Here is a 25847-nt window from a genome sequence, read left to right as displayed (position 1 = left end):
TGAATAAATCCACGTATGGGGTATTTTGTACCTAAGTAGGAAACTAAAATTTTTATTTACTGACTTGATTCTGGTGACCTCACCAAAAGTCACTTTTTTTTGGTAGCATTTAAAAAATAGATTCTATTTGACTTGATATGTATACAATCAGGTCATTTGTGAGTAAAGCCAATTAAACTTTTTACTTCCCTCTCTGTATGCCTCTTCTTTCTTTTCTAGACTTACTGTCCGTGCTAGGATCTTCAGTACAGTGCTCAACAGAAGTGACAGCAGCCTTCCTTGGCCTTGTTCTTAATTTTATGGGGGATGTATTTAGTGTTTTAACTATAGGTTCTATAGTTTTATTCAGACATCCTTTATCATTCTTGAGTCATGCGTGTTTTTATCATTGGTATTGAATTTTGTCTTTTTTTGTGTGTGCACCTACTGAAATATGATTTTTCTCCTTTATTCTGTTAACAAGGTCAAATACATTAATTCATTTTTTCATATTAAAACTATTTTGCATTCCTGGGATAAAACCAAGGATACTACCTTATCATTTTAATATATTCCTGCATTTAACTGCTACCATTTTGTTAAACATATTTGCTTGAGAGATATGTCTATGGGTATTGTTTCTTTTAAAATAATACAATTAATTGGTTTTGCTCTTAGGGTAATGCTAGCTTCATAAAACGAGCTGGAAAATGTCTTCTATTTTCTGAAAGTTTTTTCCTTTCAATACTTTAAAGATGTCATTCCAGTCCTAGCCGGGTTGGCTCAGTGGATAGAGGGTCGGCCTGCGGACTGAAGGGTCCCAGATTCAATTCCGGTCAAGGGCATGTACCTGGGTTGGGGGCACATCCCCAGTGGGGGGTGTGCAGGAGGCAGCTGATCAATGTTTCTCTCTCATCGATGTTTCTAACTCTCTATCCCTCTCCCTTCCTCTCTTTAAAAAATCAATAAAAAATTTTTTAAAAGATGTCATTCCATCCGAAACCGGTTTGGCTCAGTGGATAGAGCGTCAGCCTGCGGACTGAAAGGTCCCAGGTTCGATTCCGGTCAAGGGCATGTACTTGGGTTGCGGGCACATCCCCAGTAGGAGGTGTGCAGGAGGCAGCTGATCGATGTTTCTCTCTCATCGATGTTTCTAACTCTCTATCTCTCTCCCTTCCTCTCTGTAAAAAATCAATAAAATATATTTTTAAAAAAATGGATGTCATTCCATTATCTTCTGACTTAACTTTTGTCTCTGTTGAGAACTCAGTGTTAATTCTTCTTTATGTAATGTGTCTCCTCCCCCCCCCACCCCCCAGCTATGTTTAAGATTTTTCGATTTATCTCTGTGTTGTTTTTTTTGTTTGTTTGTTTGTTTTAGCAATTTGATTCTAATGTACTTTTGTGTGGTTTCATATTATAGTCTCCATGTTTGTTCCCTTACAAGATTGGGGACCCCCCCCTGAGTGTGCTTGTCATTCCAGTGTTCATTGAGCTTTTTTGGTCTGTGGATGTATAGTGTTCATCAGATTTAGAAAACTGCAGCCATGACTTCTTCTAATGTTTTTCTCTTTTCCCTTTACTACTTAACATTGTTTCACAAATCACTACGTTTTGGTTCATTTTCTCCAGTCTTTTTTTCTCTTTATACTTCAGATTAGACAGTTTCTATTATGTTTTCATGTTGACTGATGTTTTGTTTCACCAGCTATTAATCTTCTATTAAGTGTATTCAAATACTGTGTTTTTTAGTTCTTGAAAGATTTTTATGTCATCCATTTCTTGTGTCATTGTGTCCATGTTTTCCTTTAAATCCTTGAGAATAATTGTAATAGCAATTTAAGAGCCCTTGTTGCTAATTTTATTATTCCTGCCATTTCATCCACTGATGGATTTTTATGAAAGTTATGCGTCATGTTCCTCAGAATCATCACATGTCCAGTAATTTTTGATTGGATGCTGGGCATGCAGTTCTAGATTTTGTTGTTTTCCTTTATAGAGAACTTACTCTGGCTATTGTTTCAGTGACTTGTGGATCATATTTGTTCTTCAGAGGCTTGTTTTTAATCTTTGTTAGGGGTAATCTAAGGTACATTTTACTCTGTGGCTAGTTTAGTCCTAAAACTGAAGCATGGTTCTTCTCTGATCTCTAGTGAATGTCCCAGGGGACCAATCAGGACTCTTTACCTCTTTAGTCTTGCTTGTCAAATCATGAACATCTCCCAGCCCTTTGTAAGATTGGCCATTTTATTTTTGCCTGGCTTAGTGGTCTTTCATGCTATACACTTGGCTTATCCTATATAATAAAGAGGCAATATGCAAATTGACTGTCACACCCTTGCACAAGATGGCCACCCCCATGTGGGCACAAGATGGCTGGCAGGAGAGGGCAGTTAGGGGCGACCAGGTCAGCAGGGGAGGGCAGTCAGGGGTGCCCAGGCTGGCAGGGGAGGGCAGTTAGGGGCAACTTGGCCGGCAGGGGAGGGAAGTTAGGGTTGACCGGGCTGGCAGAGGAGGGCAGTTAGGGGCAACTGGGCTGGCAGGACCAGCAGGGGAGGGCAGTTGGGGGCAATCAGGCCTGCAGGGGAGCAGTTAGGCATCAATCAGGCTGGCAGGGGAGTGGTTAGGGGGTGATCAGGCTGCAGGCAGAAGCGGTTAGGGGCAATCAGGCAGGCAGGCAGGCAGGCAGGCGAGTGGTTGGGAGCCAGCAGTCCCAGATTGTGAGAGGGATGTCCCAGATTGGAGCGGGTGCAGGCTGGGCTGAGGGACAACCCGCGCCCCCCCCCCCCCCCCCTGCACGAATTTTGTGCACTGGGCCTCTAGTTGTTCAATAACAGACCCACAGATTCATATATATCGTTCTCTGCAGAGCTTCCTCTTGGTTGATACTCTACTCCATAAATTATAGTTGCTTCAATTCTCTAAACCAGGGGTCCTCAAACTATGGCCCGCGGGCCACATGCAAATACAAATATTGTATTTGTTCCCATTTTGGTTTTTTACTTCAAAATAAGATATGTGCAGTGTGCATAGAAATTTGTTCATAGTTTTTTTTAAACTATAGTCGGGCCCTCTAATGGTCTGAGGGATAGTGAACTGGCCCCTGTTTAAAAAGTTTGAGGACCCCTGCTCTAAACTTTGATAGTATCTCCTCAGCTCAGGGTGTCAGTGCTATGCTTGGGTTACTGCTTTCTGTATTATGATCTGAAAAGTGCCCCCTGGAAGAAAGCTGAGTCAATTGCAGGAATAGAGAGCTTATCTCTCCCCCAACCAACAGAAAGGGGCAGAACTGCCGTCAGTTCTGTAGATACAGGATTAATTTGGTAAAACCCAAGTCCTGTGGCATTTTGGGAAAAAGAAATAGCTCATCTTTTTTCCCCCTCTAAATCATACCAGAAAAGGTAATAGACAAAGGTAGTCATCTTTTGAAGGGAGCATTTGTTAGGTACAAGATTTTCACCTCTCCCCCTTTACCATTATTGCCAATTAATGGCAGACCCAAATGCAACCTACGAATGGGAACGTAACAATGTAAAGCTTCATACAGCTCTTGTAACAATTATAACTGAATAGAGAATACATATGATTAGCCCCTGGGCATGAGGGCCACTGTTTAAAGGCAGGGCTTTCACGCTTACAGGGTGGCAGATGTTTCTGCTGCACCCTGTGACAGCTATCTGAGATCTCAACATTTCCAAAGTTATCACAATGAACTGGGCATTCATAATACCCGAGAGCAGTTCTCACCCTGGAACATTCTAGCATCACCAGGGCATGCCTCTGGCCCACACCAATGAAGTCAGATGCTGGCAGTGGTGCTTGGCTATCGATATTTTTAGTAAAGACCTCAGGTGATTCTAAGAGGAAGCTAGATTTAAGGACCATTCTCTTAGACTGTTAGTCCACATGAAACTGGACAGCAGAGGAGAATATAGAGAGTTTTAATGGTTTTCCTGACCTTCTGCATGGGCTCCTTTTGTCTCCCTTAACATTTTTTTTTTGCCCTGTTTAAATCTACCCACCCCACTATGTCTGCATCACATTTCTTTTCTTGAGAATAATCCATCAATTCTGTAAATGAAATGCTCAAATGGGACATGCTCTACAGCCTAGGACTTTCTGGTGATTTAATTATCTAATTACTGAAGCCGGCTGCCAAGCACAAAAGATTTCATTCAATTTCACTATTTTATAACACAGTTCAAAGAACATTTGAACTTCTAATTCAATTTTTGTTCTTTTGAGACTATTCTACAGAGTTTCGCGTGTCTCTAATGACAACTCCATTACTGGACTTGTAACCACTCTGGGGTTGTCATTTATTTTTGGAGTATAGAATACATATGCTGACGGAGAAACTGGCGCTCAGATGGCTTAATTCTTCTGAACTCTTTTTGTCTTACGTAGCCTCCCCTGACGGAAAAGACAGAGGCTTGACAGGAAGGAAAGCTAATGGAGACCCAGAGGATACAAAGACTGAGGTAGAAGCGACAGCAGCCAGGCGAAGAGGCAAAGTGCTTCTCTTTCCTCATGTGTCTGCTCTTGAGAACTGCAAACACTTCTAAGCTCAAGAGGATGTCTGCTCACTGTTCTTTACACCCCAAAGCCAGAAAAGCTGCGCAGTTCTGGGCAATAAAGAAACTTGTGTGGTTAAGACAGCATTCCCAGACCTTGACTAGAGAGCTGCTTTGTTTGAGAAGCTATGATTCTGCAACTGAGCCTCCACGGTTCAAGGGTTGAAAGGAGTGGCAAGCTGTGGGAGACTCCTTCCAGCCAGCCAGAGGACCAAACAATACCAGCCACCACCAGGGTGATGTCACAGCCACACACATCACAATCTTGGTATCAAATTTGCCACACTTCAGCGATGTTTCAGAAATTCCACCCCTGCCCTCAAACCAACAAATGTTCACTTTTGAAAGCACTACCATACAAACAATACATTTAAGAATATTTTCTCTTGAGTGTCCATTAGGGAAAGACAATTTCCAAATGGCCAGCAGGTGGCGCTACAAGGAAGGGGCAGTGTGAGAAGGGGCTTGTCCTCCATAAACCACAGGTAAGAACCTGGGGGAGGACATACCCTCTCTGCCCTGCACAAGTGTTGCTTGGCTTGCAGAGTACCATTGGCCTTTAATTATTTTCCAACATTCTACAGATGAACACAGACATTTTACTTAAAAACCCCTGTATTTCCTGATTCTCTAGGGTTGCTGAAATGTCCAGGCACACTGACTGTAATACTGTCAGGTTAAGAGCTGGCTGGAATTGAGTGGTAACTGTCCTTAGAGGGGCCTCTTTGCCACTGTCCCTCCTCCACTTCACTTGCTGAGTTACTCTTGACACTGTGGGCACTGGACTTTGCCACCTGGCACACACCCTCAGCCCAACCCATACATTCATTTCATTGCAGAGTGTCTTTAAAATTGCAAAGCAAGGAGAAGCTAATGCAAAGGATGGGGAACTTCACAGACGACATGATTCATAAAAGTATTCAAATGGATTTGCATGGGACATCCAAGGTGTGTGGGACGTGGCCTGAGAGGCAGAGGCACCTTGGAGGCCTGAGTACGGAGCCATGCTGTCTGGTGTATCAGACCTTACAGTCCGTGACGGGGCCTCTCAAGCCAGCTGCCTCCCTGGTTGAGGAGGCTACACCCCGCTGGCTACTGTGGATGCCACACCGGTGTGGCTGCGCAAGGCTCCTGGGCGGGTCTGTCTTTTACCAGTGTTTGAACTACGAACTCCTCGAAGTCAAGGAGCCAGCTCTCTACCCTCAATGATCAACCTCCTGCCGAAGGCAGGCGGCGTGAGGCTGATACATAAAGCAGACACATGATCTCATGAAGAGGGGCCCCGCCCCAGCTCCTCAGTGCCCACAACCAGGAGATGCATTCACGATGCGATTGGCTCACCGAGATTCGTGCCACGAAGGGTCATTCCCCTCCCGTTTTGGTTCCCATAGAGTGCACACATTCCTCAATAATGGGAAAAGGTAAGGAAAATATTATGGGACACACTATCCAGATAGAATGCAGATGTTTTTCTCCACAAGATCATCCATGATGGCTTCTTTTCCTTATGAATTAATCATCTAGATACCTCATAGGTCCTTGTAAAAAAAAAAAAAAAAAAAGCTCAGCTGACTGTCTCACCACTGGGCCTGCTCACTGGGGGGAAGCAAGGAGCCGGAACACTAAACAGGAAGTCGTCACTGGCTGTTATTATGCTCCATGGGGCTCCTGTGCTCTCCGCTCTCCTCGGAAAAACAGATGTTTAATGGGCTTTTCATGTGTAAAAGCACGTGGAGCTTAAAGAAGTGGCTATCCATTGACTACGGTTGCAGTGGAAGGTCTCGACCAAGATTATGTGTGTGAGGGAGGACACCGTGGCTCACCCTTAGGAGGATGGTGGAAAGAACCCTGGTGGGTGCTGCTGTGGGGCCAGGGGTGTGGGAGGCGGGGAAAGCTGACTTTGGGCAAATAAGACAGAAGCCATCGTCCACAAGGAACAGTCTGTACCTGGAGCTGTCGCATCTGCTGCAGCTGGAGCCGGAGCTCGGCCACATTCCGCCTCATGTCGAGCAGGCTCAGGTGGACGGCCGAGGTGCCGGCGGCCAGGGGCTGGCTGGGTGGCCCCAGGGACTCCAGGGCGCCGAGAGTCTTCCCGCCAGAAACATGGGGAGTTCCTATGAGAAAAGAGCAGCAAAGACCCTAAGAAAGCCAGACAGGAACGGCGAAGTTAAGCTCCACCTCATCACAGACAACTTGACTCTAAAAATACCCATTTCCTTCACTGTGAGAATTAAAAAAAAATTATGCTGGTCCTCTATATGACAAAAGTAAGGAATTAAATTTAAATAAAGTATGGAAACCTCATGTCACATTGCAGCATGCGCTCTTTAACAATCATGTGCTAGAAGCTTAGTGCCAAAGGGAGGCAGATCAGTGCAGTATCTAAAGCAGGAGGCCATGTGGGAAGCTGCCTGTCTGTCCACACAGCTTCTGTGGATATATACAGATGTGCAGAGGAAAGATCAGATGTATCTGGAACAAAGGATTAACAGTATGTCTGGCTTTTGGTATTCCATGAGGTTTATATTACTACTTTTTCTATTTTTAAATCTGCATAGTGAATCTCTGTAATTTTGTAACAGAAAAATAATTTTAAAATTCTGGGACCTAACACAGGATCTCCGTGACTATTTCCTGCAGGCAGGTGTACCCCAAGAACATGCCCTTAGTTCTGAGCAGAGATTGGGCCGATCACGAAGGGAAGACAAATGAGAACTGAGTTTCTTCTGAATCTTTTCAGCTTTCCAGACCGAAAGCAGCAGGACCTCTGCCCCAGTCCTGATGGTGAGAAAAGCAGGCGCGATGCGAGAATTCTTTAGGAGAGGAACCCAGGCAGCAGAAACAGACTCTTCCTCCATAGTTCCTAGCTGCCATAAACGTTGGCTCCTGGAGTCCAACTCAAATAAACCTCATTCACTTTATAAGTTCATCTGGGAAGAGCCTGATTTGACGAAGTTTGCTTTAAAAGGCCTCATAAAGGATCCCAAGTAACACAGGATGAGCAAGGTACAGGAATCAAAAGGAAGTGCTATTTATATATTGTTTAAAGATAACGAATGCAGTTCTCTGGAACAGGCCACCAGAGTAAAATCCTCACAACACCCACACGCACACTCACACCCACACCCACACCCACACTCATACCCACACGCACACGCACACGCACACGCACACCCACACCCACTTCTGAAGGGGCTGAAAACTCTTTCCTGTAAAGGACAAAGTGGAGGGTGTGCCATGGGCTCGGCTGGCCTCCCACCACAGAACCCTGGCATTGCTCTCCTGCCCTGGAATGGCTACAGCCAGTGGTGTCTCTTCCCATCTCAGCTCAGCACCCACGGGAACCTTGCCTTTCTCAGCACATGCAGGGCTGCTGCCCTGGTGGCTCTGACCAACTTTTCGCCCCAAAATCAAAATCACCCTCATAAAAGCAAGACTTGCTCCTATTACAATCTAGTCCCAGGTTAAGGGGCGATCCTATCACTGGACAGCAGGCAGTGAGTAGATGTCTATTTTAAACAACCAGTGAGTCAACCCCTCTGGCAATGTTGGTGTACCTTTGGAAAGAAGGGAAGTGAATTATCAAGCACCACATGTTCATGTGGAGCATAACTTCACTAAATGGAGAAAATACTTGGTCTTCCACACACACACACACACACACACACACACACACACACACACCTACCTATATAGAAATGATTAGTTTCATTCCTTGATCTGACCAAAGTTTTACCTTAAGTCCAGTCAGTAAGAGAACCGTGACTCTGCTTCTCCTTGCCTCCTGTCCAGGATCCCTCTTAGCCTCAACAATGACTAAGGCATCCACCTTAATAAAAGCACGACTGACATTCCTTATTTACAAAGACAAAAAATTAGAAACATCTGCAGCCTTTTCCAGATCTCATCTCTTGATCTGAAAACATTGCAGGTGGGTATTTTCTTCAGCTACTCAAAGACTGAATCATAAGGTCTAAGGCAGTGGTTCTCAACCTTGGCTGCACATTAGAATCACCTGGGAATCTTTTTAAAATCCTGATTTCTGGGCCTCATCCTCCGGAAATTCTGTTTCTTTGTTATGGGCAAGCGCCACAACATTAGTAACAAAGAAACAGAATTTCCGGAGGATGAGGCCCAGAAATCAGGATTTTAAAAAGATTCCCAGGTGATTCTAATGTGCAGCCAACGTTGAGAACCACTGGTCTAGACCAGTGGTTGGCAAACTCATTAGTCAACAGAGCCAAATATCAACAGTACGACGATTGAAATTTCTTTTGAGAGCCAAATTTTTTAAACTTAAACTATATAGGTAGGTACATTGTTATTAACTTAATTAGGGTACTCCTAAGGCTTAGGAAGAGCCACACTCAAGGGGCCAAAGAGCCGCATGTGGCTCGAGAGCCGCAGTTTGCTGACCACCGGTCTAAACTCTAAGGAAAACGGTGACTCATACATGACTAAGCTGTAGGCTACAGGTAAGACGAATGAATGGTGAAAGGTTTCCGTAAGAGAACATCTAGTAACATTTCCAGCAATAGCAGCATGTCAGAATTAACAGCACCTTGAAGATCAAGTATTCTGAGGGAATCACAATCAATAGGAAGTTTTTCTCTTAGAATCGGCCAAGTTACTTTCTCATCACTCAATCCCCCTTCTCTTTACATTCTGAGGGCACTGGGGCACCTCACCAACCTCCTGCATGGAGGAGAGGCCAGAATCTGTTAGAATTGAATGCTGATAACTGGTTAAAAAATACCTTTCACAACAAAGTTTCTTTATGGACTCTATACTCATTTCAAAAATTTCTTCATCTATAACTTCTTAACCCACTAAATTTGGTTTCTAATTCCATCGTTCACAGAAATGGCTCTTTATAAGGTGGGCAATGGTCGGCTGTCCACCCAACAGACACCTCCTTGGTGTGATGCTGGGCTCCATTAGCCACCTCTTTCCTTTTCAGTCAATTTGAACTCTCCTGTCCCTTGTCTGCTTCCCTCTCCACTACTCCATCTTGGTCAATCTCCTTTCTAATGTCTTCCTTGGCCAACTTTAAAAAGCCTGGCCTGTTCTGTCCTGGGCCTGTTTCTTCTCTCACTGGACGTGCTTTCCAGGGAGGTCACTTCCTCCACCGCCACCCGCCAAGGTCCCTCACATCTTTGCCTCCAGCATACAATTCTCTTCAGATCTGCATACCAGTACGTTCGTGTTGCTACAGGACTTTTCATCTTCCCAGACCTCTTTTTGTCTCTGTACATCTGACCTTAGCCAGTGGCACTATTATATATTCAGTTACTTCAATCAGAAACCTGGAAACCATCCTCAGCACCCACTTCCTAGTTGTGAGACCTTGGCGGGTAACTCAACCTCTCTCACTCTCCGTTTCCTCATCTGTAAAAGGCGTGGAAGGGTTACTGTGTGAGATAATGGAACTAACACATGTAAACTGCTTCCTAGTAGCCTGGTGTCTGGCACAGAGGGACTCCCCACTGCAATCAGCTGTGATTATGTGTCTGAGCAGAGTGGGCTGGAAAAGCCTCTGCCAGCCTCCCCTCCTCCCCTGGAGTGTCACAGGGCCAGAGGCCGGGGGTGACAGCAGCAGGCTGAGAGCTGTAGGCAGGTGCCCTGAAATCCATGCACGGAGCTGGATTTGGTGAGTAGGGACCCCGAGTGATAAATTCCCCTTCAGATCAGTTCACAGGACCTGGGATCTGCTCACCACATCCACACGCAGGTGGTCACATTCTGCTCCCAACATGCACAGATGAACAAGGATTCATCGTGCAGTTTGTCCTCAGAAACACCCTCCATTGTGTGCACATCACCCTTACCAGGCAATGGCCTCCCTTCCTCCTCTCCAGTCACTGTTAGGTAATACACTTCAGTTGAGTGTATCTCACTATGAAATTTATTACATGCAAATTTAATGTACCCTGTGTGATAGAAAGAACCTGGGTTTGGGGATTGGCAGACTGGCTGTGACTCTTACTAAGTGTGTGGCTAACATCTTTCTTACAGGGTTGTGTGTTAAATTATATAACACGCTGTATAAAATACAAAGTATGCCTTTGAAATGGGAGGTTCCTTCTGTTCTCTTATACCCACAGAATCACATATTCCTAAAGTAACAGGAAGTCTGGGTTTTCCTTTTCCTTTACTCTTGGACAAATGAGCTCCTTAGCTCCTATGTAATTCCATGTACTTGTCTACAGAACAGGCGTAATTCTTCTCTTACCGCTTACTTCCTTGGGTTCTGGAAGAATTAATATATTTTGTGCACTGTACAGGCTGCTATGGCAACGAAAGCCCGGCGGACCACATCTAGCCCTGACATACTAGAATGAGAAAGACCAAATTCAGCAGAGACGCAGGGGAGCAAACACACATGCTTGTTGCTGGTGGCATTGCAAATTGGCTCAGCCTCTCAGAAGAGAAACTGGCAGCATGTTTGTCCCTTTGGACTTACTGATTCCACTTTGGGAAATACTACATCCTAAGGAAATTACACCTGCTCCTTCCCCTTGCTCCAAAAAAGACATTTACAAAATTATTCAAAATAAAGAAGTGAAAAACCTATACATCTTTAAAGGGACTGGGGCACCTTAACACAAAAAGATGAGGAAAAAATGACAGGTGGGTGGCCCCTGTGGATGTGTTCCTATGTGAAAGTGTGTGCAGTCCTCTTCCCTGGGAATGGGAATAATGAGGATGTGCCAGGAGTTAATGGGTTGTTGTATGAAGAGCACCTAGAACAGTGCCTGGCACATTGGAAACACTCACTAAATGTCACTCATTGTAATGATGATGATGATGTCACCCAAAGTGAAAGGACTAAAAGCAGGGTACAAAGCAGCACGTACTATTGGTTAGAACAATGATATCAGATACTCATCATTTCTGGGCTAGAATCCAGAGGGATGGGATGATTTAGTGTCTGTAGTTTCCTTCTGTTCCCCCCACTTTGAGATACAATTGACCTAGACCACGGTGCCACTTTAAAGTGCAGAGCATGTTGCTTTGATACACTTATATAGGCCATATGGTCACCACTGTGGTGTTAGCTAAAACACCCGTCATGTCTCATAATTACCATTTCCTTTTTGTGGTGCGAACATTTAAGATCTACTCTCTTGGCAATTTTTTTCTTTTTTATTGAATTTATTGGGGTGACATTGGTTAATAAGATTATATAGGTTTCAGGTGTACAATTCTATAATACATCACCAGTATGTTTATCACCCCAAGTCAAGTCTCCTTCCATCATTTATTCCCCTTATACCCTATCCTCCCTCCCCCCACTGCCTTTTCCCCCTACTAATCACCATACTGTTGTCTGTGTCTATGAGTTGTTGTTTTTTTCTGCTTAATCCTTTCAAGGATTTTCACCCAGCACCGCCCACCCTCCACAGCTATCAGTCTGTTCTCTGTGTCTAAGAGTCTGTTTCTGTTTTGCTTGTTAGTTTATCTTGTTCATTAGATTCCACATATAAGTGAAATCATATGGCACTTGTCTTTCTCTGATGTATTATTATCTATAATCACCATGCTGTGCAGTAATTCCACAGAACTTACTCATCTTCCAACTGGAAGTTTGTACTTTCTGACCAACAGCTCCCCATTTCCCATCTCGCAGTAACCACCATTCCACTCTCTCTTTCTGTGAGTGCCATAGGTTCCTTTTTCCCTTAAGTTCATAATAGATCGAAAAAGAAATGAATGAACAAGTATCTCCAAAACAAACTGGCACTTGCTCTGAAGACAAGTTTAGTGATTTCTGTGAAATAATTCTCTGGATGCACGGCCATTGATTAACTTCTAAGTAAACCAACAGGCCCCAGAGGCCCGGGAGGGCTGGAAGACCAGCCCTGCTGGCTGAGCAGCTGAACTGCCTGCACGTCGCCCAGGCCTCACCGAGGTCCAGCTGAAGTCCCAGATTCTGTCCATTCCACCGCGCTGCACAACACTCTGTGGCTTCCCCAAATTAGAGGTTTCACCCAACTTGCCACATGCTTCCTGTGTAATTCAGTGGCTGAACACGTCCCTGGTAATGATTCTATTTCTAACCCAGTGGGCAGGACGACCTCATATTCTCGACAGAGGTCTGCCTTGAGCCTGCAGGATAAGATGTGCATCAAATATACCAGGATACTAGGGAATTCCACATGGAATTTAATTGGGGCCCTTTGAGAGGGGGGTGAGGGTGGGGGATGGGGTGCGATGCTGGCATTTAAAAAGCAGGCCTTGGTCCAAGGATACCTTCTTCTCCCGACGCGATCACTGGTGGCCCCTGTCAGCATTCGCCCCTTTTCACCCATTACCATGCTGCCCTGGGCTGAGGTCCTTCCCTAGTGCAGAGCCTTCCAACGGCTTCACTTTGCACTTAGATTATTATCTAAATTCCTCATCCTGGACGGCTCTTCCCTTCCCCCCTCACTACCTAAATCCTGTTCATCTGTCAGGTCTCAGTGTGTGTCACTTCCTCAGGGAAACGGCCTTGGTCTAGGCTAGAACTGTCAAACATTCATCCTTCACTTTTGTGTCACACTCAATGCTCATGTAATTACTTGCCCCATATTCATTTCCCCCACGGGATTCGGAATTCTAGGCAAACAGCTGTGTCTGAATCATGCCCCCTGTCCTTACCCAGTACCAGGCACAAAAATATTTGTTGGATGTTTGGCCATATAAATGAGTAAGTGAATGAATAGTGAATGAATGAATAAACACTGAAGGGAGAAGACCAAAGGGCTTAGTCCCTCCCAAATTAATGACGAATCTGGAATTTCCGCATTAAGCAGGGAAGGTGTGATGGGGCGGACATTATCGGGAAAGTCTCTGAAATCACACCACGTCGATGACTTCGGGGAAAGGTCACGGACTTCTGCAACAAGCAGAGTGCACCCACGGCAGCCTGCAGGCTCCCCAACGCTCCAAGAACACTTACCTGCACTCTCTGTGTGGTTCTTAGTAGCTGGTGTTTTCATCATCTTCTCGCTGAATAAAAGAAAAAGAGAGTCAGCTATACAGTTTCCAAAATGCCTTTTTTCTTTGCCCCCCCTCCATTCATTATTCTAAGCAATGAGCAGCAGGTAGTGATGGTATCAAGCAATGAGGGGATTTTAGCATCAGCACCACGATTGGCCGGGATGGAAAAGGCTTCCCAGGTGTGCACTGACACTGCGGGTGGAAGACAGCAGGTGGGCACTCATGACTTTCAGAGGATGGCGGAGGTGGAGACGTGTGGACGGTGGCTGCAGGCACTGCGCAGTGGTCCATGAAGCCACATGCACTGGGAAGCCCATTTACCCTTCTTGGGCCAAAGGGTTACCTTCGACCAAGAATTACCAGAAGGAAAAAACAAACAAACAAACCATGATTCAGAGAGATGTAACTATTTTCAGCCTTGAAATGATTACAAGAAAACGGATTTGAATGAGTGAATTATCTTAATGATTAAAGAGAAACAGATGGAATTATTTAATGGGTTTGTTTCTTCTTTTTACCTAGATGCATCTTTGCTATTACTTGTTAGGGGCCCTTTAAAAAGCGCAGACTGAACAAGGCCAGTTAAACTGGCAATCTGTCTCTCCATGGCTTGCATCCTCTCTCTGTAAAACAAGAGAATTGTTTGTTAAAGCTTTATTGACTTGCAGACTGGTTCGTCTGGTGAATGATCACCCGAGGGTCATAAAAGCTACTACCTAGTAGGCCAGCAAAGTGCACCCGCCCGGCTCAGAGAACGTGAGGAGCCTGCCAATCCCTGCTGAGCTTGCGTCGTGATGGGAGTTTAATACTAACCCCAAGACCTCACTGAGAAGACGCTGTGCAGACCTGAGAGGCCTCCTGCGAAACTGGAAAGTGTCTCCCTCAGAAACAACTTTGCTTGCGTGGCGTGTTCTGGAGCCTTCCTGCCCTGCTTCTGCCATTTTACGTCTGGCACTGGCGGCGTCCTAGGCCAGCTGTGCCAGTGGCTCAGGCCTCTAAGCTGTGCTCCTCAGCGGGGGGACTGATGACCGGTTTTGGCATCAATGATGGGGATGTGTGTTGTGTGAGGTAAAACGTGTTTTATCGTCTGAGAGCAACACCAATGACTGTCTCTGAAGACCATGGAAAGATAGGGTTGAAATCAATGTCTGACTCTGGGGTGAATGGTGCTCAATCTAATGACACAGGAACTTTAGCCTGTGTTAAAGGGCTTCCACAGGAGCAAGCAGAAAAACAAATATCCCCAACATGAATGAACCCCAACTGTTTATTGTGCACAAATGCCGCACCTGTTCAGGCTCCCTAATGCTTCATCACAATTCGTTTGGCTCAAATATTTGTACCTCAGACAACGTCCGTTTCACAGAGCTATTACCATTATTTTCAACACATTAAACAAACAACATCACAAGTGGCTCCCTCTACTGGCAGAGGGCATCACACGTGACTGCAGGCAAATTCAGTTACGTTTACTTGGGAGTTTAAAACAATAAAGACAGGCAGGGGAGGGCAGCTTGAATAGCGGGGGCACCTTGCCGGCCTTTGTGCCCCATGCGCAGGTGTCCTAGTGTGAGCTTGAGACAGAGAAGGGACCCCACTCTTCACTGCGGTCTCAGTGCCGCCAACCTCTCCCAGTGTAAGCGACAATGCTGCCCGTGCTACACACTGCATACGCACACACTGTGGCTTTTACATAGCAGCCAACTACTTTATCTGCTACCCAGTAGAAATTGTGGTGGTCTGTTCTTTCCCTGGAAAACAATAACTGGTTAAGTTGGACTTACTGAGAGATGCTATATCTATATCTTAAAGTTCATGACAATCAAGCAGACTTTCAAGGGTAGTTTTGTCCATACACAACTTTTTGGCTTTGCCTTTTGCCTTTGGAATATAACCCTTATGAAACACGGAGTTTAATTTCACAATTACAAGCTTCTGACGTCAGCACTCCATGCATTTTCTTTCGTCTGTCACAATACTGAGTTTCTTGGATGAAAGTCATGCAGTCTAGGCAGTTCATGGTTGTAAACCCACTAAGGAAGAAGAAAGAATTTAAGCATGAATAGTATGATCTCTTTGCTCTGGGAGTGTGGAAAGGAGAAGTCTCGAGCAGTGAGTGGGAACGCATCTCCATCTGCATGCAGCGAGTTTCCAGGTGTGGCAGTGAATGCTGAACCCCTGGGCTGCAAAGCATTTTCAGTCACACCTATGCTCCTGGTCTCCTCTCTGTCATAGCAGAGCGCATGTGCCAAAGAGAAAATTTAGGAAGAAGCTACCCTCAAGAAAGCAGGTTAGTAAATACCTAATGGCTATCCCATGTTCATCAGACCCAAGTCGCTATGGCGTCTCAGAAATGATTGGCTAGTGGCTGATCATGCTGCCTGCCATGTGGGAGACTCACACAGTGGGCCCTTGGGAAATGAGTGACTTCCACAAAGACCCGCTGAGTAGTGGGTGACAGCTGTCCAGGGCCCCCGTTCTTCCCACGGTAATGCTGGAAGTCAAACTCATGACCCTTGGAGTCGAGCTACATTCAGAACCACCTCAAGATGTACTCGTTTCCCACTCTCATCCAATCCTAGGCAAATACAAAGCACTGCTTTCTTCTTTCTTTCTTCTTTTAAAAGCAGCATGACTTTTTTAGGGTCTAGACAGCTTTGGTGAGGAAGCGGCTTGAGGGGATCCATGAAGCTGGAGTGTGGAACAGGAAGGCATGGTCACCACATAACTGCAGACAGAGGACATCACTACTACATACGAAATGTAAGAAACAGGTAAGTCTATGACTAGAGAATAAATGAGAATCTGGTAAGAGGGAAATGGCAGAAGGGATTCAACATTGGCTCTAGGCACAGCCCTGATTAGGGCTAAATCACTGTTCTTTCTGAACCCTCACTGGCCAACAGGTTTCATGACCTTGTCTAAGAAAGGTCAGCGTAGCATTAAAAACCAAAACAAAGCACCTGGGCCATTCCAGATTCAGGGTATTGATCTGCAACTGATCCATCACAGCGATTGGAATCGCACAATGTTACAGCACAGGCGGGGTGGTCTCCACACGAGCATCCATAGAGCGGCATTTCCTTGGCTCAGCGGGTACTTGGCTCTTTGGTGCGCTTCCTCAGACAATGGTTTTAGGATGCAGAGGAAGACAACCCACAAATCCACACCCCTCTTCTTACTCCCTAGGGATCATGTCCACATAGCTACAGAGCTTCCTGGGGTCAGGGTCTGGATGCTTTGAAGGAAAGGCCCTAGACCAGGGGTGGGCAAACTTTTTGACTCGAGGGCCACAGTGGGTTCTTAAACTGGACCGGAGGGTCAGAACAAAAGCATGGATGGAGTGTTTGTGTGAACTAATATAAATTCAAAGTAAACATCATTACATAAAAGGGTACGGTCTTTTTTTTTTTTTTTTTTTAGTTTTATTCATTTCAAACGGGCCGGATCCGGCCCGAGGGCCGTAGTTTGCCCACGGCTGCCCTAGACTCAGGCCTGGTATCACACCCTTGGTTCTCCTTTTTGTATCTGTGAGGCTAGAAGAAAGTGCTCCCTGGGTGGCCTCCTCTGTGCTATGCCACCAGCTGGGCCCCAGAAGGAAGACAGGATCTTTCAGAACCTCCAGAGTTCAGAACACTTGAGCTGACACCTGAGGGGAGCAATTCTCTCCCATTGCCCAGGTAGCAGTGTGTCCTGCACGTGGCTGAGGCGCTGACTGCACACGCGTGTTCCACTGCCTCGGCCAAAACCACGTTACAAAAATACAATTTTTCGACACATGGAAATGAGAAAACTTTTCCCCTCCTATTTAATCATCAAAGTGTTTCTGGTTTCAGGATTCATTTGAGGGAGATTATCTGATTTATAAATTCATAAATAAGATTGTCTTTCCATTTCATGGTTGGTAATCTGGAAACAATTTTATGGTTTAACTAAATTACAGCAACTGGAAACTTATGCAGCCTTTGCCCATGATGAAATGTTATGAAGTATGTTTTAATGTGGAAGGGGGAAAAAGTGAAATGCAGTGAAAGAAGAGAAATTATATATGACCCTCTCATTTTATTGCAGGGACAATTTTGTATAATAATCATCAAAATATTAAAGATGCTTAAGCTAATTCTTGCCAATATCGCTTGGTTTAAGGTATTACACGATTGGTATAATTACTGTTGAAAAAATGGTTTAAAAGTGATTTCATAAACCATTTTCTATCATTCCATAAACCATATTTATGGGATTAGTATATATGGTTAACTAGTCATTTAGCACAGTAAGTCAGCCTGGATGAATGAATGTTTTCAGGGCCCAACCATAATATTAATAAAAACTCAAGTCCAAATCCAGGGAAAGTGCTGATCCCAGTATTGAAATTCCTGCTGCGACAATGGGCTTTCCTGCAAGCACCTGTCTGTCTGTGAAGACATAGCAAAGCCTACACTGCTCACAGTCTGCTCTGTTTTCAGAGTAGAGGGACGGAAAAATGTGCATTTGAGGGAATATTTTTAGTCAGTAACTCCATTTATACAACGTTTTTGATTCAAGTTTTCACCTCTAACATTTTTGACCATGGACTTGCCTTTGTTCTGAGCCCTCATTACTGAGTTAAGTCCTTATCATTGCCTATCTGAGTAAATTAATGGCTATTAAAGAACAAGTCAAGGCTGTAACAAGTCTGAGACTGGTAATTCCCCTGTAATGAAGCCCTTAGGCTATGTTTTTAAAGATCCTAAACAAATGCTGGGGATCTAGGTGAAACCAGCCAAGGGAGCTGATAGGATTGCTTAGGCCCCCAGTCAGGGGCATTCTCCTCCCTAACCAGTTACTAACGTTGAAACCTAGTGGTGCAGGACAGCCAGTAACAATGATTGTAACCAGGGCTGGCATTCTGAGAGTACTTTCTAGGTGGTCCATCAATTCACTTCTAGTTCTAACATTGTCTGATTTGTTTTTTGCTCTGGCTCATTCCTCTACCCCCAGAAAGGGACAGTCAATGAGTCCTCAACAAATGTTTTTGAGCACTTAAGTTGTGCTACACGCCACAGTGAAAGCTGCTGTGGACACAGCAGCGATAGAGTACCATCATTAAGCAGTACCTTCCTTTCACAAAGTCATTTTTTTTTCTGGGAGAAATCTCAGTGAATTAAAGCCCAGTGCCAAAGGCATTTCCCAGAACTGAATAGTGAACAGGTTTCAAGTTGTTTGCTCATGCCCTGACTCTCTGGTATGAAGGGAAAAAAACCAAAGTAATTGAAGACACTATTTTCAAATGAGTTCAACAAAACACTGGAATTCAAATGATCTGAACTTGTGATACAGCTTCAAAGAGGACTCTGAGCAGCCAGCTTTCTATTTTTGCCAGCACTCTAACCTATTGGTGAAAGAACTATATACTAAAGACATTCTTCCAAAAACTTCCAACAAATGTTAACTTTTCATTCAAGCATCCAGATGTATTGAGGCAATATTGATGGAGTTGATGGTGACTACAATGGGGCTACAATGTTCTGTGCGCATTAATGTTGTCCCCCTACCACTGCATGCCTTTAAAGATAACGACCGTATCTTGCACGTTTCTTGCATGTACAAACATTAGATGAGGACTGAATACACACAGGGTCATTAAAAAATATTGTTTATAACCCTGACCTTGAGGGCTGCTGTTTGTTCCCCTGCCCACTGCTCATGGAGAAGAAAGGAGTTCTATGTTCCCTATTGCCACTTCATCTCCCCGCTTCTGAATTACTCATCGGTACCTTCCCTCGTGCTATTTGAGACCAAGGCTATGATCATCCACGCCCTCCTATTCCCAATCACTATGTACGGATGCAAAAGTTGGATAGTGAACCGGGGGAAAGTCAAGGGGGAAAAAAAGGAGACATATGTACTACTCTTTGTAATACTTTAAGCAATAAAAAAAAATTTAAAAAAGTTGGACAATGAAGAAGACCGATGGGGAAAATATTGATTAATTTGAAACACAGTATTGGAGGAGAGCTCTACAGGTACCCAGACCACTGGAACGATGAACAAGTGGGTCCTAGAGCAAATTAAGTCTGAAACATCATGAGGCAAAAATGACAAAACTGAAGCTACCCTACTTGGGCACATCATGAGAAGGCAGGGCTTTTTGGAAAAGACATTAATGCTGGGAAAAATAGAAGGCAGCAGGACAAGAGAAACACCAAACATGAGACAGATTGACTCCCTGAAAGAAGCCATAGGCATGCGTCTCCAGGAGCTGAGCAAGGCTGCTGGGACAGGGCACGGTGGACATCACTCATTCACAGGGTCTCAGGAGTCAGAGCTGACTCAATGGCATGTAACACACACATGTTCCCTACCTACATCTAGAAAATTCCCTCACATCCTTGGATGACTTCAGCCTGGAAAGATGTCCTCCTGTCTGCCACATTGCAGTCCATCATCCGTGCTGATAACCCTTTCAAAAGTTTGGCATTATAGATCCTCAAACTCTTCTTCACAGACATTCTCTGACCTTAAGTTATTAGTTGGTAAGTTTTTCTGTCCAGATCAGAAACTCCAAAATCCTCTCTAAGTGTAGCAACCTTTAGTTGTCTTCGATTCCCTTGGTCACACAAATCAGCTCTTTATCTGCATCCTTACCTCCTTCATACTCAGCGATCAAGACTGTCTGGAAATTCATTTTAATTTTCCTGCTCCTCACCCTGATGGTCCACACACACTCTCTCCACTGTCCTGACTGGATTCTCTGTGGCTGGTCTCTCTCTCAGCCTTGCAGTTCCTATGCTGGCTGACTACGAAGGAGGGAAATAAATGAGAGGAAAGGACCCCTTTGTGTCCCTTTGTTTCTTCCCCTGTCACTTCCTCTTGGTGATACTTCAAGGAGACAGAGTGTGGAGTCCTCTTGTCAGGCAACCTGGTTTCCCCCAAGTCAGGAAAGACAATGACCAAAGCAAAGGTGTTCACCTGGAATGCTCTGCATTTTACGTATGGCCCATGAAGCTACACACTGAATGACAACTGTAAAGAAATAAGTACAAAATGGAGCCCCATTTATGAGGACTAATAAAATTGGACTAATAAGTACAAAATGGAGCCCCATTTATGAGGATCTGGGAAGAAAAAGCTAGATCTAATCTTCATAAATTTACCAAGGCATTGAGAGAATGAGAGCTTATAATGAGATGTGAAGAGAAATGCTGTGGAGATGATGGTATTCCCTGTAATAAATAGTTCTTCACATATTAAAACTGCTGCTATTTACCCAGAATGCCTCAGTGATGTTTAAACTCAATTCAACAATTGCTTTGAGTGAGCACTGTGATAGCCCTGGGGGTAAATGCTGCCAGAGTCTTTCCTCTTGACCTCAGGCTGCAGATGCCCCAGCTCGGTGGGCACAGGTGGCTGGATTCTGCAGGGTGCGGGTGCTCTTAGTAGTCAAGTGGTGCTGGATGGCAGAGTCGGACAGGTCAGCTGGGGAAGACCTACTCCTCCTGAGAGGAAACATGTGCAGGAAGGCAAAGCAAATAGTGGGATTTAGCCAGAAGAAGAAAGGAGAAGAGAGCAGAACAGAGTGTTCTACGTAAGGAGAGTTCCAGGCAGAAGCAGAAGCATTGGACTAATAAAATTTGACAGGAGCAAAAACAATGGACTAGGAATTAACCCAGATTTGTGCTTTGACTTCAGAGATGGGCAGAGGTGGGAGGGGGGGGAGGGGGGGCAGCTTGGAGGCCATTGAGGCAGATCAGGTGACAGTGGTAGTGGCTTGGACCAGAGTGGTGGAGTGAGGTAGAGAGCAATGGCTGGAGGCAGGGAATCTTTGGATATAGAACTATCTCTGGTTGCCCAGATGTGGAGTGTGAGAGACAGTAATCAAGATGACACCAAGGCTTTTGGCCTAAGTAATAGATGAAGTTGTCATACAGGAGATGGGAAAATAAGTGTTCATTTTTGGACATGCTGAGTTTGACTTGACCACCAGACATCCAAGGGGAGATACAAATCTCCACTCATAACTCACTCAATATCTCTGAGTCTCAGTTTCCTCACCTGTCAACCTAGGGTAACAACTGCCTTCCCTGTCCCACAGGGCTGTCTTCCTACGAGACGTGGGAAATGAAGGCAAGCAAGAAAAATGTACAAGCAAGCACTTTATAACTTGCAATATGTTACGAATGTGGAAGGCTTCTTTTGTCACTTCAACTTCATTCATTCCACAGATATTTTCCTGGCGTGGATTGTGTGCCAGGCACAGTGGCAGATGCTTGGGCCATAGCTGTGAATAAAGCAAAAGGCTTCTTACCCTCCTGGAACTTACATTTTAGGGGTGAGGGTAATGGTACAACAAACTAAGTAGAGAAGTGTGTATATATATATATATATATATGTATATATATATATATATATACACATATATATATATATTTGCATATATACATATAATATTTATGTAATCGTGTGTGTGTGTGTGTGTGTGTATGATGGTCGGTTAGGAAAGGCCTCCTTGAGCAGATGATGTGTGTTTTTTTTGAAATATATTTTTATTGATTTTTAGAAAGAGAGGAAGGGAGAGGGATAGAGAGATAGAAACATTGATAAGATGAGAGAATCATCATCGATCAGCTGCCTCCTGCATGCCTCCTATTGGAGATGGAGCCTGTAACCTGGGCATGTGCCCTGACCGGGAATTGAACCAGTGGCCTCTTGGTTCCTGGGTTGACAGAGCACATAGTGATTAAGTGAAGCCCTGACATTGGCAAGAAGCCAGTCAGGTAGACAGACATCTGCTGGAAGAGAAGAACAAATGCAACGTCCCAGAGGCAGGAAAATCCCAAGTTCACACACAGGAAGCTAGTGTATGTGGAATGGAGCTCGTGACAGGGGGTGTAAAAGGCTGAATGACTACTCTGCACACAGAGGAAAGAGGACCTCTGAGGCTCCCACCCCTTGTTAAATAGACGCCCATTCTCTAATGTCCAACACCGAGCGAATATCACATCTGAAAGCTGGCCGAATACCACGTCTGAAAGCCGGCCAGACTTAGACTTCTAGAATCATGCAACTTTCTAGTTGGAGAGAACTTATTTAGGCTCCATGATGTTCTTTCCATTCTAATTCAGTGATTTTGGCTAAAGAAAAAAAAAAAAGGAAAGAAAAGGCATGCAGGCCCAGCAGGCTGGGCAAAACTGAGCCACACCCAGGCGTGTGCTCCCCACGTGCACACGCACTGACTTCCGGCGTGCTGACAGCGCTCTGCCCAGCGCAGCAATGCTCTGGGAATGCTCCAGGCAGCCTTTACTCTATTTCACAACATGCTTCCTGGTAGGCTGTTTTGTCTGGGACCAAACACAGTCCCAAGTTGGGCATGAGGACACATAGTCTCTCAGATCCAAATGGCCAACACATTATGGCTCCTTTCCGCAAAGGGCTATGGCTTCACAATGTTATGTCGATTGAGACTCTTATTTATAGAAAACTTTCCAGTTCACAAAAGGATTTTACACTCATTTTCCTTTAAACAGCACAGACCCCTCAACCTGTGGGTCACAACCATCAGAAAACACATAAAGCATATCAGATATTTACATTACGATTCATAACAGTAGCAAAATTACAGTTATGAAGTAGCAACGAAAATAATTTTATGGTTGGGGGTCACCACAACATGAGGAACTGTATTAAAGGGTCGCGGCATTAGGAAGGTTGAGAACCACTGCCTTAAGAGGTCATAGTTACCATTCCGTTCTGGCCAAGGACACCGAGGCTTAGGGAGGTGGGGTCCCCCTACGGAAGCACGGCTAGTTTACCGGCACACACACCTGCACACCCAGTGCTCCCTGCGGGGCTCTGAGCTGCCGCCTCATGACTCACCAGCTGGGGCCAGAGCCTTCCCTCCCCAGGGCAAGCCTCCACCCTGCTTGCTTAAATCATCTGCTTTACATTTTCGTTCTCTTCCCTGAGGGGGATTTTTAATATTCATGCTGTAGAAGTGACAGCTCATTTTTTTTTGTACAGGTACAAACGAGTATGAATAGCTGTTTGTTCAGGTTCTGGCAACCTGAACACGGGCCTGTAATGTACCTTCCAACGAGAGGTGGTGTCAGAAGCGACGGGAGGTGGTCTCTCGCGTGGTCCTAAGGGAGCCTGGCACTGACGGCCACTCCCACCTGCCCTGGTCTGCAGCCTCTCAGCACGCACTCAAAAGAAACAAGATAAAGTCTCTGAAGGAACAAGGAAAAAAACAACATTTCCTATACTTGGCTTGTCTCATGAGGTTTTTCATTTTGTCTTCTTAGATACTGTGCTTGCTGGAGGAGTTAGGAGACACGGCCTTTATTAAAAAGACAGGAAATATTGAGACAGCACGAGAGCGAAAACATCATTTGACTAGTGGCTCCAGTCACTGGACCTTTGGGAAGTCCTTGTTTCTCCGTCTGTAAAGTCACGATTAGGAGCGTGGTCTCTAAGATCCCTCTGGCTCTGAAGATGGACAGGAAGGAAGGGGTGTTTCCTGGCAATGCAAGTTGGTCCTACAAGACTTGTGGGTAATACAGACTTTTTGAGACCTGCAGTTTTTGAAAGTTCAAATTTACGCTTACACCTGGCTATATTTTTGAATCACTTCATTTATGAAAAATAGTTCAAAATTCAAACAAGTGCAAGCTCCCTGTTCTTGACCAGACAGAAGGACAACCCCCACAAGACTAAAGTGTAGCCTGGATGTCAGGAGAGCCCGGGATCACCCAGCTGCTGGGCTGCTGGACTTAGATGAGCCCCATCTTCAGGCTGGGTCGAACCCACGATGAGTCTGCACTGAGTCTTTCAGAAAGGCTGAACCCGCCCCTAAGCATTTATTCATCTTCTCTTTGAAAAAAGAGGCTCCAGTCGGCAAGGAAAGGGGCTTATCTGAATCTCACAGTAGTTACGTTCCTCTGGCTTAGCTTCTGGTTTCAGACCCAAGGCATCTGATTGACAGCACCTCATGAATATTCAAAGGGAATACAAGGGCATATTTAAATTTCACCTAATTAGTGACAGATGATGGCTTTTCCTTTGGAGAAATTGGTTTAAAGTAACACAGACTTTGTGACAGTCATTCCACCGGTATTTTTGATAGAATATTCCTTGTGTAAGAGGAGTGCTATCTTCAAAACTTGTCAGGTGGGTAAGTACCATGTTTATCAGACAGCTGTTGCCTCCACTCAGCAGTTAAGAAATGACTAGCAAATATTACTTAACCATGAAGCTTATATTCCTGTGACTGAAGTAATAATTCAATTCATTGGCTCTTACTTGACTTCTGAGACCAGCAAAACATCATATTCAGATGACATTTTTATAGGCACCATAATGCTAGCAATACAGCAAAGATAAGTCTGACTTCCTAAATAATATCTTTTCATTGTAGAATATATATATATATATATATATATATATATATATATTATATATGTGTATATATATGTATATATATATATTATATATATTTAATTCTAGCTCATCTCCACATTGTCATGAAGGCTTCCAGACCAGCATGAGTTGAGGAAAGTGCTCCCTTGTGTGAATTCATAGCCATTGTTGTCTGTATCACTTCTTTGGAATTAATTATGTACAAGCAGTCCCCAAATTAGGCTTGTAATTAAAAGTTTACTTGTACTTCCATTGTTTAGAACTTGGAATAAATGGTGGTTGAATTTCCAGCTGGACCACGGACGCCTCTATAACCTCCAGGGTATTATTAGTTTTATCATTGTTCTTCATTGTTTTCAAAGAAAACGTGGCCTGACTTTCCAGCTGGACTTCCCGACGCTGGGAACAGAACTGCTCCCGAACGAAGCTGCAGACTCTGGGAGAGCCATTTCCCCGGGAGTGACTTGACATGGCCTCCTCCCTTCTGTGCACTTGACTGGGAGACAGGGTCACTGTCAAAGTGACAAGAAAAGAATCCCTGAGCAGGACCCATGAATGAAACCCCATTTCTGTGGTTGTTCCTGCAAAACAGTTACTTAGTAGGCATTCAAAGTTCAGAAGTTTCCTGTACTTAACTGTGGCATAGCTTATATATTTATATTACAATGTTGATGGTTTTTTGTTTTTATTTTTAGTTAATCCTCACCCGAGGATATTTTTTCCATTGTTTTTCAGAGAGAGTGGAAGGGGGGGGGGGGGGGGAAGAGAGAAGCATTGATTGGCTGCCTCTCACATGTGCCCAGACTGGGGCCAGGGAGCGAGCCTGCAACTGAGGTACGTGTCCTTGACCGGAATCGGACCCAGGACTCCTCAGTCTGAGGGCTGACACTCTAATCACTGAGAAAAACCGGCTAGGGT

General features: G+C 44.7%; 1 protein-coding gene across 1 annotated transcript in view; it reads right to left on the bottom strand.

Annotated features, from left to right (window-relative positions):
- The window catches only part of LOC102429774 (sickle tail protein homolog), a 144076-nt gene that overhangs the window by 11155 nt on the left and 107074 nt on the right, over window positions 1–25847 (bottom strand). Inside the window, exons 7-9 of the mRNA XM_014447489.2 lie at window positions 14054–14158; window positions 13495–13544; window positions 6501–6667 (exon numbers count right to left, since the gene is read on the bottom strand). Coding sequence (XP_014302975.2) covers window positions 6501–6667; window positions 13495–13544; window positions 14054–14158 — 322 coding nt within the window. The remainder of the gene's footprint in view (window positions 1–6500; window positions 6668–13494; window positions 13545–14053; window positions 14159–25847) is intronic.

Source organism: Myotis lucifugus, unplaced genomic scaffold (assembly GCF_000147115.1).
Source record: "Myotis lucifugus unplaced genomic scaffold, Myoluc2.0 scaffold_662, whole genome shotgun sequence".
NCBI lineage: Eukaryota > Metazoa > Chordata > Mammalia > Chiroptera > Vespertilionidae > Myotis > Myotis lucifugus.
Note: the sequence above shows the minus strand (reverse complement) of the source record. Positions and strands in the feature narration are given on the sequence as shown.